This window comes from Branchiostoma belcheri, unplaced genomic scaffold (genome assembly GCF_001625305.1).
Source record: "Branchiostoma belcheri isolate BF01 breed outbred unplaced genomic scaffold, Haploidv18h27 scaffold35, whole genome shotgun sequence".
Lineage (NCBI taxonomy): Eukaryota > Metazoa > Chordata > Leptocardii > Amphioxiformes > Branchiostomatidae > Branchiostoma > Branchiostoma belcheri.
The window spans coordinates 103,257-117,577 of record NW_017803965.1 but is presented as its reverse complement, the minus strand read 5'-3'; the positions used below and the strand labels follow the sequence as shown (position 1 = coordinate 117,577).

The 14,321-nt window shown below is 44.3% G+C and overlaps 1 protein-coding gene across 1 annotated transcript; it reads left to right on the top strand.

Moving 5' to 3' along the window:
* The first annotated feature begins 3,427 nt into the window (after window positions 1–3,427).
* Window positions 3,428–11,116, top strand: LOC109475745 (alpha-2B adrenergic receptor-like). The gene is made up of 5 exons (XM_019776507.1): window positions 3,428–3,577; window positions 7,852–7,935; window positions 8,694–8,878; window positions 9,530–9,938; window positions 10,164–11,116. The coding sequence occupies exons 1-5, from the start codon at window positions 3,428–3,430 to the stop codon at window positions 10,632–10,634; spliced, it is 1,299 nt and encodes a 432-aa protein (XP_019632066.1). The 3' UTR covers window positions 10,635–11,116.
* The last annotated feature ends 3,205 nt before the right edge of the window (window positions 11,117–14,321 follow it).

The window sequence follows — 14,321 nt, the reverse complement described above, 5'->3', positions numbered from 1 at the left end:
TCGTGGTTTGCTGGGAGCAAGGTCAGCTGTGGTTGGCTGGTGTTCGGGGGTGGTTGGATACTGTTCGGCTGCGACAGCCGCCAAATGTTTCAAAACTTTAAAAACATGGTTGGACAGGAGGTTAAAGTCGGGCCATGGTTGGAGACTGGTTGGCTGGTGGTTGGGAGTAGTTCAATAGCAGTGGTCGGGGCGTGATTGAAAGACAACTTCGACTCACATTTAACTCAAATTTTATTCCATTTATGTGTACCGGTAGGTGCAGCAGTTGTGAATATAACCTTACCTTAGACCTTAGATCCTCCCGCAACCTTGTTGCATAGGTCGACTCCTTGTCTGCCTTTTTTTCTCCAAAGGTTTCGGTCTTGCGCTACTACTGCCATATCCTTAAGTGAGTTAAGTCCAAGTTTTACCCCATCATTTTGTAGTGTTTTCCGTAAGGTGACTCTAGGCCGCCCTCTCGGGCGTGTGCCTTCTGGCTTCCATGTTAGAGCTGTTTTTGTGGTTCTGAGGTCAGGGAGTCTCCACACATGTCCAGCAAAGCTCAATCTTCTTTTCATTACAATCGCACTGAGAGGTGGGACCTTTGCTCTTTGCATGAGATGTGAATATAAGATGGAATAAAAATTCACAAAAACTATACATTTTTTTACAAAAATAAGCGTAAATAACTGGTAAATGGAACCCTATGGTGGCCAAACTCCCCTGGAGAATTAGATTTCCTCTTATAGGCAAAATTTATTTTTCACTCGGCTTCCTGACGTCAGTATGGTGGTGATTAGTATAATATTTCCTTTATGAAAACTGAGCCTAAAAGCCGGGAGTCTTTGGAAGAGTTAAGTTAGTTAAAGAGTCGTCCGGTATCAAGTGACGCATAGGGAAGTGCTCATCTACGTTTTCAATAGCCCTGGGCCACAGGGGACAGCCCACTGATTCCAGCCCCTATTGGAATATATACTATTTGAAAACATCTAAGAACTGAGCTGTCAACAATCACCTACTTGAGTGTTCAACTATTGCAAACACACACTGACAGGGTAGTCCAACTTCCAAATTGTCCATTTAGTCCAAAAATTTAACTTTTTGACCAGCGATACATAGCACGGCAAATGCAAACACTGGCAGCATGACCTCTGACCCCCATGAAGACCACCAAAAGACAAGAAGATGGGAGTAGTTTTAGAACTCTACCAAGCAGCCAAAACAACACTAACAGCCAGTTTTTTCAAGTTAATAGAAATAGAAATAACTCCCCAGCTGGAAAATGCCAGCATTTATCCACACATACCAAGAAAAAGGCTGTTTTCAGTTGGTTTGACAGCACTCAATCAAAACTGAGTCCCAGTCTCAGACTGGGTCCTCTGGGCATGCGCCAATTGGTGACCTTTGCCCCACACAGCTGTGAAAGTCCACTGGGGACTAGTCCACTGGTAGTGATGTGTTTAACTCCCATACTCTTTCCTAAATGCTAAGCAGAGAAAGCAGTATGTACCACTTTTTGGAAGAGGCCTCATTATAATCATCCTGTACTTCAGTTGTGTAGCCCATGCCACTTGTAAGGCTTCTTCTCTCTTACAGGAGTAGGCAGTTACGGTTTGAAAAGCCAAGCCTTCAACAAACTAACAACGCCCTAATGGTGGTGTCCTAATTTCCTATATTCTTATAATTTCCCCAGCTTTGGACATTTAAATGAAGCAGAAAAATTCAGATTTCTTATGAAACTTGACAAATCATGTATTATTGGTTCCATATGCTCGTACATCTATAACTGCGTCAAGAAGCGAGAAGAAGTTGAACATGTAAATAGTAGATCACATTAGTATGTATAGTTTAAGTGCAACTGCTGTATCCTTTTCCTTGTCTATCCGATCCATGACCTGTACTTAGCTTGTTAGAGCACAAATGTACAATAAAGGTCTTTCATTCATATAAGTAACCCATGAATGCACCATAATAACAAGCAGAATATCATTGTAGAGGTTGTTAGAGGAGCCTTTCAATGACATATAATGTAATGCAATTTTCCACGCAGTCACAGAAATCAAATTTCAAACTTATTTTGTGTTGAGTGAGGCTCAGGTGTAGCGGGGGCGGTAATAAAGGCCTGTAGGTGGGCATCGTCTTTCAAAAGGCACAGACACGCGACAAAAAGGATATTGGTTTTCAAAACTCCGGAATGGCTTCTGAATAATCTGATAGTGCCGGTCATTTTTTGAGGGATGGTGGATGCTACCCGAAACGTCTGAAAATTTATCCGGTTTCTTGATTCATTTTTATGTTTACAGAAGGAAAACATGTTGTTTTTGCTCTGTTTCCTCCTCTTCTTCTTCTCCAAACCAAAACGATCAATGGCCTGAACCAGCCGTCTCTCACCATGGTAACTGGTGTTGGGTTACATCATGTTGCAATTTTATAGTAGGAGGGATTTAGACTCCTGTCTGACCATATATGTGAATGAGTAAGAATTAACAGAGCAGACCATATACGAAGGTAAACATTATGCATTTGCTTTGCAAATGTCATCTTTCTAGTTCATTTTTATCAGCTTTTTGTATCATAGTTTGTGGACGGCAAACCAGTGTCGCAGGGATTTCACCCCAGGTATTACTATTGGCTTCCTATTTTCCTTGTTAGGGAACTGCCGGTGTATACCAAAACATGAAATGAAATGCAATTTCCTGGCAAATTACCGGTGCCTACCCAACAGACTTGTAGCCCTTGCTACAGATCCGCTACAAATAATACACCTGCAGTATGCTTTAAAAACCCGTAACCTTCAGCTCACTTTGCGTGCAATGATAATGATTAGCATACTCCTCTTCTTTCAGGTGCCCTCAGGATGCTCTTGCTCACGGTCATGAACGGTTGTGAAGATGGTTTTAAGTGATGTACCGCGAAGGGGACTTGGTAAAATAACAGCTGCCTGTGAATATTTATTGTGTCAAAAGCATCCTTTTGGACGTCAGAAATAAGAAAAAGAGGGATTTGATTGGCTGACAAAACCTCGCTTCGGCACATCTGCGTCATCCGAATTAATGTGAAGGATACTACCTACGTACGTGCCATGGACACCCACGGTCTTTTGCTGATTAAGAAAAAAGGCTGATCTGACTCACACAGGAAGCGAAAATTTATCTTTGTGGTTTTCTAAGAGAGTTGCAAGGACGTTTGGACTTGTACAGTGTTTTTTCTCGGCAAATTATCGCTGAAACCACCGGGCATTTGGTTTCATCTCAAAAACAGCTTGCTATAGCTAGAACGATCTGACTCAGGCAGGGAGTTGCTATAGTCTTCGTATTTTCTCAGTAAATTGCAAGAATGTTTGGACTTCTACAGTATCCTTTCTCGGCAAACAATCTCTGAAAACCACCGGACATTTGGTTTCAGTGCAAAAACATCTGGATATATAGCTAGCCAAAGTTAGTACGCCATGTCCAACGAGAGCGACGCCATCGTGAACGAAACGGCCACCGACATGCTGCTGCAGATGGCCGCTTCAGCCTACAGTCTGCCCGCCAAGGTGGCCATCGGTCTGGCGGCATCAACCGTGATGGTCATGATCATCGTAGGAAACATACTGGTGAGTTTCTTTCTCCTAATCAATCATATTAAGTACTGCAGAAAAATTTGCGGCTTATGTAGGCCAATTTGTACACAATTCCATGACAAAACGAGAAAACGTAATTAATTCCTGACACAATTTATTACTACATTGTATTAATAGAGTTAGATTAGTTTTTGTTTATTAGTTTTTTATTAGTTTATTGACAACAATCCTTGTACATGGCAGCGTTTAAACCGCTGAATTGCGTACACAGGTTTAAAAACAATTAAACAATAAGGTGGGCTAAACAAACAAAGGACATTGACAAACTAGGTACAAACAACTTAAACAAATACTAGCTGTACGCAGTTATACATTAGATATATAAGTGATTAAAAACAATATTGGTCCGGTACTGGGAGATTTCAACCTAGGTCTGCTTAATTAGTGTCTCTCTTTTGTTATACATTGTTTATGAAGCAGACCAGATTCCTATTACAGTTAGTAGAACTGTTAGATATTCTCAACACCACCATATGTGTATGTTAATTAACACCACAAACTATGTATGTATCACTTTGCCATACGTTGTACCTGCTACATCTGTTGCGCAATAAAGTTCTTCTTCTATCTTAAAGCACGCTGAGTAATTGAGCATTGAAATTGTCCTCTGTGTTGTTGGCGGTCTAAGATATGTTGAAAAAAAAATGTCGTTAAAGTGTCTTATGAATACATGTTGGAATAATAAAAACAAAACACACGTAAAGGCTCCGTTGAAAAAGAAAGCAACCTTTGTTCATACTTTAAAGTGTACTTAGTATAAATAATTAAAAGTCGAATTTTAAGCAGTGCATGTTGTAGTCTTTTGTCCACAGTCTGGGTGCACTTGTCTGTGTGTTTGCGAATAAACGCCACTGAAAAATAGCCTCCGCGATGGTGGTAATAAGCCGAAGCCTGTACTGTTGCCAATTCTGCGGCAGAGCCTGCCAGGCGAGAATCGGCTGTACCAGCCACGAGAGGCGCTGCCCATCCAGACCCACAGAGAATGACTGAAGCTGTAGATCGTCTGGCAAATTAAGACGACAAGGGCCGGCCCAAGAAACCTGTTTTTGGATGGTATGCACAGAGTAGTGCGAACACCTCGCCATGGTGTCAGGTGGGTTTAGTGGGTCCGACGCCTACGCACCGGTGGAAATAGCATAACGCGATGTTTGCACGATGGACCCTTTTATCCACACTGTCACGCATTGACGTACACGTTAATGGGAAATGCGCGGACTATGAATCTATACGCTTATCAATCCTACCACACGTTAATAGACTCCAGCATTGCGGAGTTTCATGGTGGCAAAACTGGATTTTCAAAGTCAATTCAATTTTTTGTTCATTCTTTTAATGTAGTAAGTTGAATGAACCGTATACCATAGTATACTAGTATCTGTAAGGCCACACCAAGTAAATTTTATGGATGACGTCCTTTGGAGACCCTAAATCTAATGCGAGAGGGCGAGAAAAAAACAAGAAGGGCCCTAAAAACAAGATGCCTATATTAGAAATATACTATGAGACGACAAATGTTAGGACACAAATTGAATGAGGTGGCACAGTGTAGCAAGTAAGAAGTCTTTTATTCATCATCAAAACAGCAATAAATCAGGTGGAACAGCAGTTGTCGTCCTGTCTTATTTTCGCGTTACGGGTTTCACGTCAATCTGACGATTTGTGGCACTGTCGTGACTCTTTGTTCATAGTTACAGGAAGCGGAATTTCTTTTTTTTTAGGAACAGGCCAAAATCAATTATGCGCGCGCGGACGTCATCCATAAAATTTACTTGGTGTGGCCTAAGGCAAAGCTTGCGACATCTGCTGCTGACAGTAAATGGAAGACCAGTTCTAGCTATTTATGGGCGGTACACATGTACGAAAATGTGCTAACGTAGCTTGTTTTTAGACCCTCTCAAATGTTTCAAGTATAATACGATGAACAAAACATGCTAAGAAATAGCAGTAAATGTTAATATCAGTCAAATTTCCTCATCTAGAATATTTAGTTGCTTTGTTGCCGCCCTGAAATTGCATTGGATGCCTGTAAGGGGGCACACCCCAGTTTATTTGGCGTTTCTATTCGAAGCTGCACACCCTCAAATCTAGCGACCGTCTCTGCCGTGGAGTAGTTCGGAAGGAGAATAACTGTATATGGGACGAAAGGATATCCCTTCAGCTACAAGACCAGCTGAGTTTGGTTTCTTCAACCTTTTTAGTTTTGTAAAATCAACGGAAAAAACATTATTTTCACTCCAAAATTAATGCACAAAATTGCGAATTTTCACGTAGGATAATCCCATAGAAAAAAATTTTCCGGCAGAAATGACTGATGCTGGCAGAAAGACCCAAACCTTGACTATACCCGAGTAAATTATAAAGAAAATTCTAGCACTGTAATTTTTTTAATCGTCCACAGCGCGAGGGGTTGCAAATCCGCTACTAGGAAGGCGCAGAGCGAAATCTAGGTCAAACGGGCGGATTACACTTGGCGCGCAAGGATACCCGGAAGTAAGGTTCGGAGCCAGAAGAAATTTTTACCCCAAAATCACCATTTCTTACACTCTTCAGCCATGTTAATGTTTAATGATATTTCGTGGCAGTTTATGAGAAATGTCACCTCAAAGTCGGACCCTCAAAACCCTTTCGTCACTTTTTTGCCACGGACTATCCCCCGGTAAGTTCACTCGAGTGCGTCTTGTCACAGAATGGATCCAGTAGCTCAAGGCCGCACAACACAGTATTCATGGGCGAACCCCGTAGTCAAAAGTAGTCCGGGCACAAAGTAGTGCTACACAATACTAGGGAAGGGTGCAGAGATTGTTTTGTGCATGGCATCGAGACAGAACCTGTGGTAAATGTTAGAGGAATACGTCAGTTTTGAGACTGTAAAAGTTGGATTATGGTGCGTGTTTAGTCGGAGTAGATTTGCGCTTGGATACTTGTCCCGCCTAGTACTGTGCGTCGGCTGCAGTTCCATGACCTCCGCAGTGGCGCTAATAAAAGAGGGCGCGAGAAGAGAACTAGCCGGCAAATTTAAGCTCATTTTCACATATTTTGTACACTATACCCTGAAATTAAACATATCAAAATTCTGAACCTTGCTTGTGCACCCTAGTATGATTTTCCGTGAGTCGAAGTGAGTCACTTTGGGGTCCTTAACTATAGAAATCCCCATAGGGCTAATACTGTGTTGTGCCGCCTCAAAGGCTGGCGTGTTGTAGTGGCGGCCATTTTCAATGTGTAAAGGGTGAACACAAAAGGAAATCAAACGTACTATGCAAAAAAACACAAAGCTAGAGACGAGAGATCAAGAGATGCAAAGTTCTGTTGCTTCAAGAGATTTCAAAGATAAGACTTCAAGGCTACAGCCATTGAAAAGGCCGACAAAGGATATCATAGTATCAGCTATCTACGCCATATAGTAGAGGTATCTATATCATAGAATCAACTATTTACTAATAACGGTGGATGCATAAAGTTACTGGACGCAACGTTTTTAGATGGGCAGTAGCCGCTAGTTTTCGGGATGCCATATTTGGCTATCATAGCTGACGTGACGGTGTCTTCAAGAGGTTTCAAGATGGATTTATTGGTTCTTCGCAGTTAAAAACAACTGAATTATAGACCAATTTACAAAACATTAGTATATTAAAAACTACAGGTTTGCAATCAATATAGGCGTACGATTACCGAACCAATAAAAATACATGTTCCATACATTATAACTTTCACAGACAACATTTGATACAGAAACAGTGTACTACATTTTAGAAAAACAACAGTCAGGGGTTCAATCCATAGTTATTGAGGAGCTGGACCATAAACGGTATGGGCGAGTTCTTGTATCTATTTGTTCTTGCTCTCGGACAGTCTAGCATCTCGCTGTTTCTAGTACTACGGCCAGTTATTTGTGATCTCTGTGGAGGTAGCCAGTCCCTGTACTCTGACCTCACAAGTGTCCTAGCAAACTTTACACACAACAGTTCTCTTCTCTCGGCAAGTGATGACAATCCAAGGTGTTGTAGTGCGTGTTCATATCCTGTGTCGGTGGTTCCCAGGATGATGCGGCAAGCCCGCCTTTGAACACGCTCAAAGGCGTGAACACGTCTTTACAGATCGTCTGAGATCAAAAATAATTAACGCCATCCATTCTGTTACATGTTTGCATAGCTGTCGCCACGGGGTAGACATGGCGTCATCAATTATGTTGTGGTATACAGAGGTGTCGTCACAGACCGGAAATTACGTCAACCTTTATGTTGCAGGTATGCATAGCTGTCGTCACCGAGCGGAAGTTACGTCATCCGCAGAACTGGTTTCTGGTTTCATTGGCGGCTAGTGACCTCCTGGTAAGTCTTTAATTCGTATTGAAAATAAACAGATGTAAATAAGGGCGATATGTTTACAGCTAGGCAGAATTTTGACAATGTCTGCCAATTGCTTTTAAGAGGCATTATCACTTTCGACATTTACATAGAGCATTCATTCGTTTATTCATTCGTTCATCCATCCATCCATCCATTCCCCCTTCCATTCATTCATTCATTAATTTTTTTGCTCATCCATCCATTAACTCACTCATTCATTCATTCATTCATCCATCCATCCATCCATTCATTTTTAAATCCATATATTCATTCATTCACTCACTCATCCATTTATCCATTCATTCATCCTTCCGTCCATTCATCCAACCATTTATTCATCCATCCATCCATCCATTAATTAACTCATTCATTCATTCATCCATCCATCCATTTTTCATCCATCTATTCATTCATTCATTCTCTCACTCATCCATTCATTCATTCACTCATCCATCCGTCCATTCATCCAACCATTTATTCATCCATCCATCCATTAACTCACTCATTCATTCATTCATCCATTCATCCATCCATTCATTCATTTTTTTTCATCCATCTATTCATTCATTCACTCAATCATCCATTCATCCATTAATTCATTAATTCATCCATCCGTCCATTCATCCATCTATCCATCCATTAATTAACTCACTCACTCATTCATCCATCCATCTATTCGTTCAGTCATCCATTCATTCATTCATTCATTCATTCATCCATTTATTCATACCTTATTACAGGTGGGTACGCTGATCATGCCGTTCGCGCTGGCATATGAGCTGCTGGGTACCTGGACGTTCGGGTCGGTGTGGTGTGAGATCTGGCTGGCCATGGACGTGTTCGCCTGCACCGCCTCCATCTTCAACCTGTGCCTGATCGCCCTGGAGCGCTACCGCTGTGTGGTCAACCCAACCGCCTACAGCAGGTAACGAAAAGAAACCTAAAGCTAGTGGGCGTCACTGGAAGACAGACCAGATTATGGATATCGATGATGTACAAAATGACTAATTTATAAACTGGTGGAAGTACCAACTACTAAGTATCTAATAGCAGCTCAGAAAAGATCACGAAACAGCCATGACTTCAAATTTCAGCATTATTAACCAAGAATTGAGGTGTTAAAAAAATCGTACTTTCCAAGAACTATTGTAGAGTGGAACTCGTTGCTACAAAGCACAGTAGGGGCATCATCACTAGAAAGCTTTAAACAACTATTCGCAATTAAATGTGCAAAGATTGGGTGTACTCGTAAGGTGTCGTTCGGTGTAATCAAGGACATAATAATGTCCTTGGTGTAATATAGCTAGCTGCTGCCACACCGCGTGCTTGCAAGGCTGGTGTGTTACAGATTTCCCCAATATTTGATATTTTGTTGGTTTTTGTTTAGCCTCACTATCTAACATTTTTGTTTGTTTCCTGTAGCCCCACTATCTGATATTTTGTTTGTTTTTGTTTAGCCTCACTATCTAACATTTTTGTTTGTTTCTTGTAGCCCCACTATCTGATATTTTGTTTGTTTTTGTTTAGCCTCACTACCTGTAGTCCCACTATCTGATATTTTGTTTGTTTCCTGTAGCCCCACTATCAACCGCCGTCAGGGGTTCCTGATCGCAGGAGCGTACATCACCGCGGCCGCCATCTCTGTCCCGCCGCTGTTCGGCTGGGAGGAGCCCCACGAGCAGCACGGCGCCGTCCCGGTCTGCCCCCTGCACCAGTCCCTCGGCTACGTCGCCTTCTCGGCCACGGCGAGCTTCTACATCCCGCTTATCGTCATGGTGGTGGCTTACATCTGTCTGATCGTGGCCACGCGGGCGCACCTCCGGAAGAAGAAGATGACCGTCTGCCCGCCGGCAACTCCCGTAGCGTCTCGGCAAAGAACACCCTTGGTGACCCCGAAGATGATGATAAAGAAGAAGAAGACGGCTGATGTCACAAACGCCAAGAACGTCAAACATCTGAAGCCACCGCAAATGATCCGTATGCAGGTGCTTAGCACCGATAGCGGCGTGGGTTCGCACAGGGTAGATGGCCGTATCCCGACAGCTCACTGCCCGTCAACATCACCCAACAAGCCGGGAGGCAGAAACGGCGAGGCCTGCAAGACCGCAACCGTCTCAACAGCGCCGCCTACTGGAAAAGGTGAAAACGACAGTGGGTGCAGGTGTGGCCAAGATGGCGCAGACATCTTCCAAGAGAACGGTGACGGAAAGCAATTCGACGCGCCGGCACAACAGCTCGCCGTCAGCCCGATGTGTGCTATCGAGACGGAAGACAGCTCCCTCCAGGCACAGGCACAGAGCAACTGCATCAAAGTTCTGCAGCGAGTCGGCACCAAACTGGAGCTGCAGTTCGACAGGAACCGCAAGGAGGAGTGCAGCCCCGGGCAGGAGAGGCTGAAGATACTACAGTCTAAGGAGCGGCGCTTCACACTGATCATCGGGCTCGTCATGGGGGCGTTCATCGTGTGCTGGTACCCGTTCTTCCAGCTCTACCCCATCGTGGTCGCCTGCAAGTCGTGCAGAGTGCCTGACGTTGTCTTCAAGTTCTGCTTCTGGATAGGGTACTGCAACAGCGCTGCCAATCCCGTCATCTACACCATCTTCAACAAGGACTTCAGGAACGCCTTTCTCAGGATCATCACATGCGGCCTCCGCAACAGTCGTAAACAGGGTAAAAGGTAAAGGTAGTCCCTTAGCCTTTGAGGCCGTAGGGGCAGTGGGCTTTTCATCCACTGCTTCTAAGGGCACGGTATTGAAAGGCAGAGCTCATCCCTGTCCTTTTATCGCCTTCTACCTCCCCAACCGAAGTCAGGTTCTCTTTCTTAAATTTGCACCTGGGCAGAGTAAGAAAAGTTGTGCGAAGTGCCTTTACCAAGAGCACAAGGTCGATGACATGGCAGCTGTATTCGAACAGAGGACCTCTGGGTTCTGGCCCCCATACACCGTACCGTTACGCGTCACATGGCAGATACTCAAATTAAAAAGAAAGGCGAGCAAAGACGGCAGGGGAAGTCTGCTGGTCTGTTACCCACTCAATCAACGGGACATGACTATCATTAACAACCGGTCAGTAGGACAGACTTGAGCGGCATTGCAATGATACATACCGGCTATTTCGTGATATCTTACACGAAACATCTGCCAACAGATATGCAGGTCATACAAGAGGCAAGGACAGTGAAAAGGACAGCTCACTATTCGTCGCTCGATCGCAAACTGAAGGTATTAGTGTTGGGACAGTCTTGCAAATTTCAAATACAACTGGCTTGATGCGAAAAGGTTATCTTAGATTTTTCGGCGGTTTGTTCGATCACAGCCTGCTTGAAAAAAAATGTGATCAAAATCGTACAGCGGCCTATGCAGGGCACAGCACAGTAATAGGGCTTTCCTATGTTAATATATGGGAATTATGTCAAAACAACGTGGTCAAAATTCATATACCTGAGTTTTAGACCTTGAAGAACATACATTGGCAGGGTAGGCCAACCTCTCAAGTCTCCATTCCCAAAAAATGAAAAAAAAATCCTACGCACCTAAACCATGTGAGAATTCTAGCCGAACATTGAAAAGTGACCCCTGACCTCTCTAGACAGCTGATGACCGCATGTAAACCTATATCTTCTTCAGCCAGCCAGACAACACATGCATGGCTGCAAGTCTGTTTTTTCACCAAAATGAAAATACTACAACCCTTACCTATAACATCCAAGTCCAAAACAACAACATTTCCCTAGAAAAAGACTTCTTTACACTCTACATTACATTGCCATCTCTATATACTAGAACTGGGCCCTCTGCGCCTGCGCTATTACTGACCTTTGCCCTAAAATGTGACCGTTCTTTGAGGTGGACTGAAGAAGAAAAACAATGGAGTGGGGCTTTAAACAAAACATGGCAATAATAAAGTTTTTCTCCTCCATTTCAACCGATTTAAACCGATAATGGATTGCTTATGACAATAAAAAATGCTCTATTTTCAGTCAAAGGTGTTTCGCATCTTAGGCCATGTTGATTTGATTATATTATTCCCACTTACGTCACAATGGACTGACATCTCGCGAGACTCTTGTTGAGCGAGATGTCAGGCCATGTGACCAACCCCTCATACTTCATCAGTTTTGTGAAGCCAGCCCCAGCGAAGGTAGCGTGTGGTTTAGCTCCGGTTGATCCGACCATTTTTCTGTGATTCCGGCGGTGGCAGCATTATTCTGGTTCCATGCAGAATTCCCGCGTTGGTTACCTGGTTTAGAAGGTACTGTTGTGGTAGTGTCTTGAGGAAACAGGTTTGTTTGGTGGTATTTTGGAGCGCAGGCTAGATAAAGATTGGTCGACGTGGCAGCGCACGTGCATGCCTCAGTAGATAAGTACGTGTGCTATCCCTCTTCCTCTGGGTAACGTGTTTTCTATTTCACAGTTGCAGACTCCCGGAGGAACACTGTGGCGACCCCGAACGCGAGTACAACGCAGACCACGAGTGGAAACCAGCCCGCGGATGCAAGCCTGCCAGCGGCCGTGTACAGCCCGGTCAGTGAGAGGGATTTCCCGCCCCGGGCGGAGCGTCTTGCCGCCCCGGGCGGAACGGGAGTGTGACCCGGCGGTAGCGCTGCAGCAACCCCTGCTACCGGATAGAGCGACCAGGCATCCCGAAGATAGTGACAGCTCTCTCGGGATCCAGTTCCGCGTTGTCGGCACTGGCCATTCCCGCAGGGAGTCACGGCACGGAACGCAGAGACGCCTTGGGTAGGAGTTTTGCCTCCGTCATTTTACGACCTTATTTTTGCGTGTGTCCGCCCCGGAATCACGTGTGTGTACCTCGGGGCGTTTCACACTTCTTTACAGTCTCGTATTTTTCCCCTTTTCGTGTGTTTTAAGCGTTGATGGCTCGTTTCCTCGGAAGGAAATGTTTGTGAAATTTTGGTCATTTTTTCCGTTTGGCCCTGCGTTTGCTAGATTGTCGGATAATCAACGGTTTGGCATCGGGGTGATAGTGGAACAACCTGAGGCCTATTTCGGGGAAAGACTGTGGGACAATTCTTGTTAGTTTCCTTTTGGTGTTGGCGGAGCTTCTCTGGGATTGTCGGACAGTCTCGAGGAGAGAAACTGGAGGACAGTTTCGGGTATCAGTGGTGGTAGGGACTGTCGGACAGTCTCAGAATTTGGAGCGTAAAACTGTTGGACAGTTTTATGGCATATCGCTTCCCCTGGATAGAGGTTGTTGGACAATCTCGAAGCGAGAAACTGTTGGACAGTTTCGTGTACCAGAAGTGTTTGAGACTGTCGGACAGTCTCAGAATTTGGTGCGTAAAACTGTTAGACGGTTTTATGCATGGCATATCGCTTTGACGGTGCTTCGAGGTTGTTGGACAATCTCGAAGCGAGAAACTGTGGGACAGTTTCGTGCACCAGAAGTGTTAGAGACTGTCGGACAGTCTCAGAATTTGGTGCGAAAAACTGTTAGACGGTTTTATGGCAGATCACTTTGCTGGAGCATAGAGGTTGTTGGACAATCTAGAAGCGAGAAACCGTAGGTAAGTGTCAGGTATCAGTACAGTAGAGGTAGAGGCCGTCGGACAGTCTCAAAATTTATTGCGTAAAACTATTGGACAGTTTTATGGCTTATCGCTTTCCCGGGGGATAGAGGTTGTTGGACAATCTCGAGTTAGATGGGAAACTGAATAGTTTCGCTCTCCCTATGCGTGGAGGTTTCCGACAACCTCAAGGGGGTTGGAGATGGAGGGCAGATTTCGGTAGTCTTCTGATCGTCTTTTGGTCACTTGGCGACTACCGACAGCAGGAGGAGAGGCAGTAGAGCAGCTTTCGGTCGTCTTTCATAGCGACAACCGATAGCAGAGGGTGGCAATAGGACAGTTTTCGGTCGTCTTCCATAAAGGCTATCTATAGCAGAAGGGGAGACGGTGGGACAGTTTTCGGTCGTCTTCCTTTAGCCATTGATCTTTTGGTTTGGCCTTGCAATGGGTCATTTTTCTTTGTTTTGTACGTCGTATGGAGATGCGTACAGGTATCGTAAACGCATAGGAAGGCGCTTTGAGTAGTACAATTTTTCGGTTGTATGTATTTGAGATAGCTACCTAGTTTTGGCATTTTATGGCTGGCTAAGCCCTAACTCGTGGACCGTGCGTGCTTTCCTCAATAGGTTTGCCGCCACCATATAGCTTCGGCTCGTGGCCCGGGAAGCGAGCGAGGGCCCCTCCAGACCTAAATTTACTTAAGGTAGCCGACATATTTGAGTAAACGGAAGGGTTACCGTTTTATATTAGAGAAACCGAAGGAGATGTACCCGTACCCGAGAGTTTGGGGTACACTTGAGGATGAGATAAGATTGAAGTGCTTTAGAAACATGTGTGTATG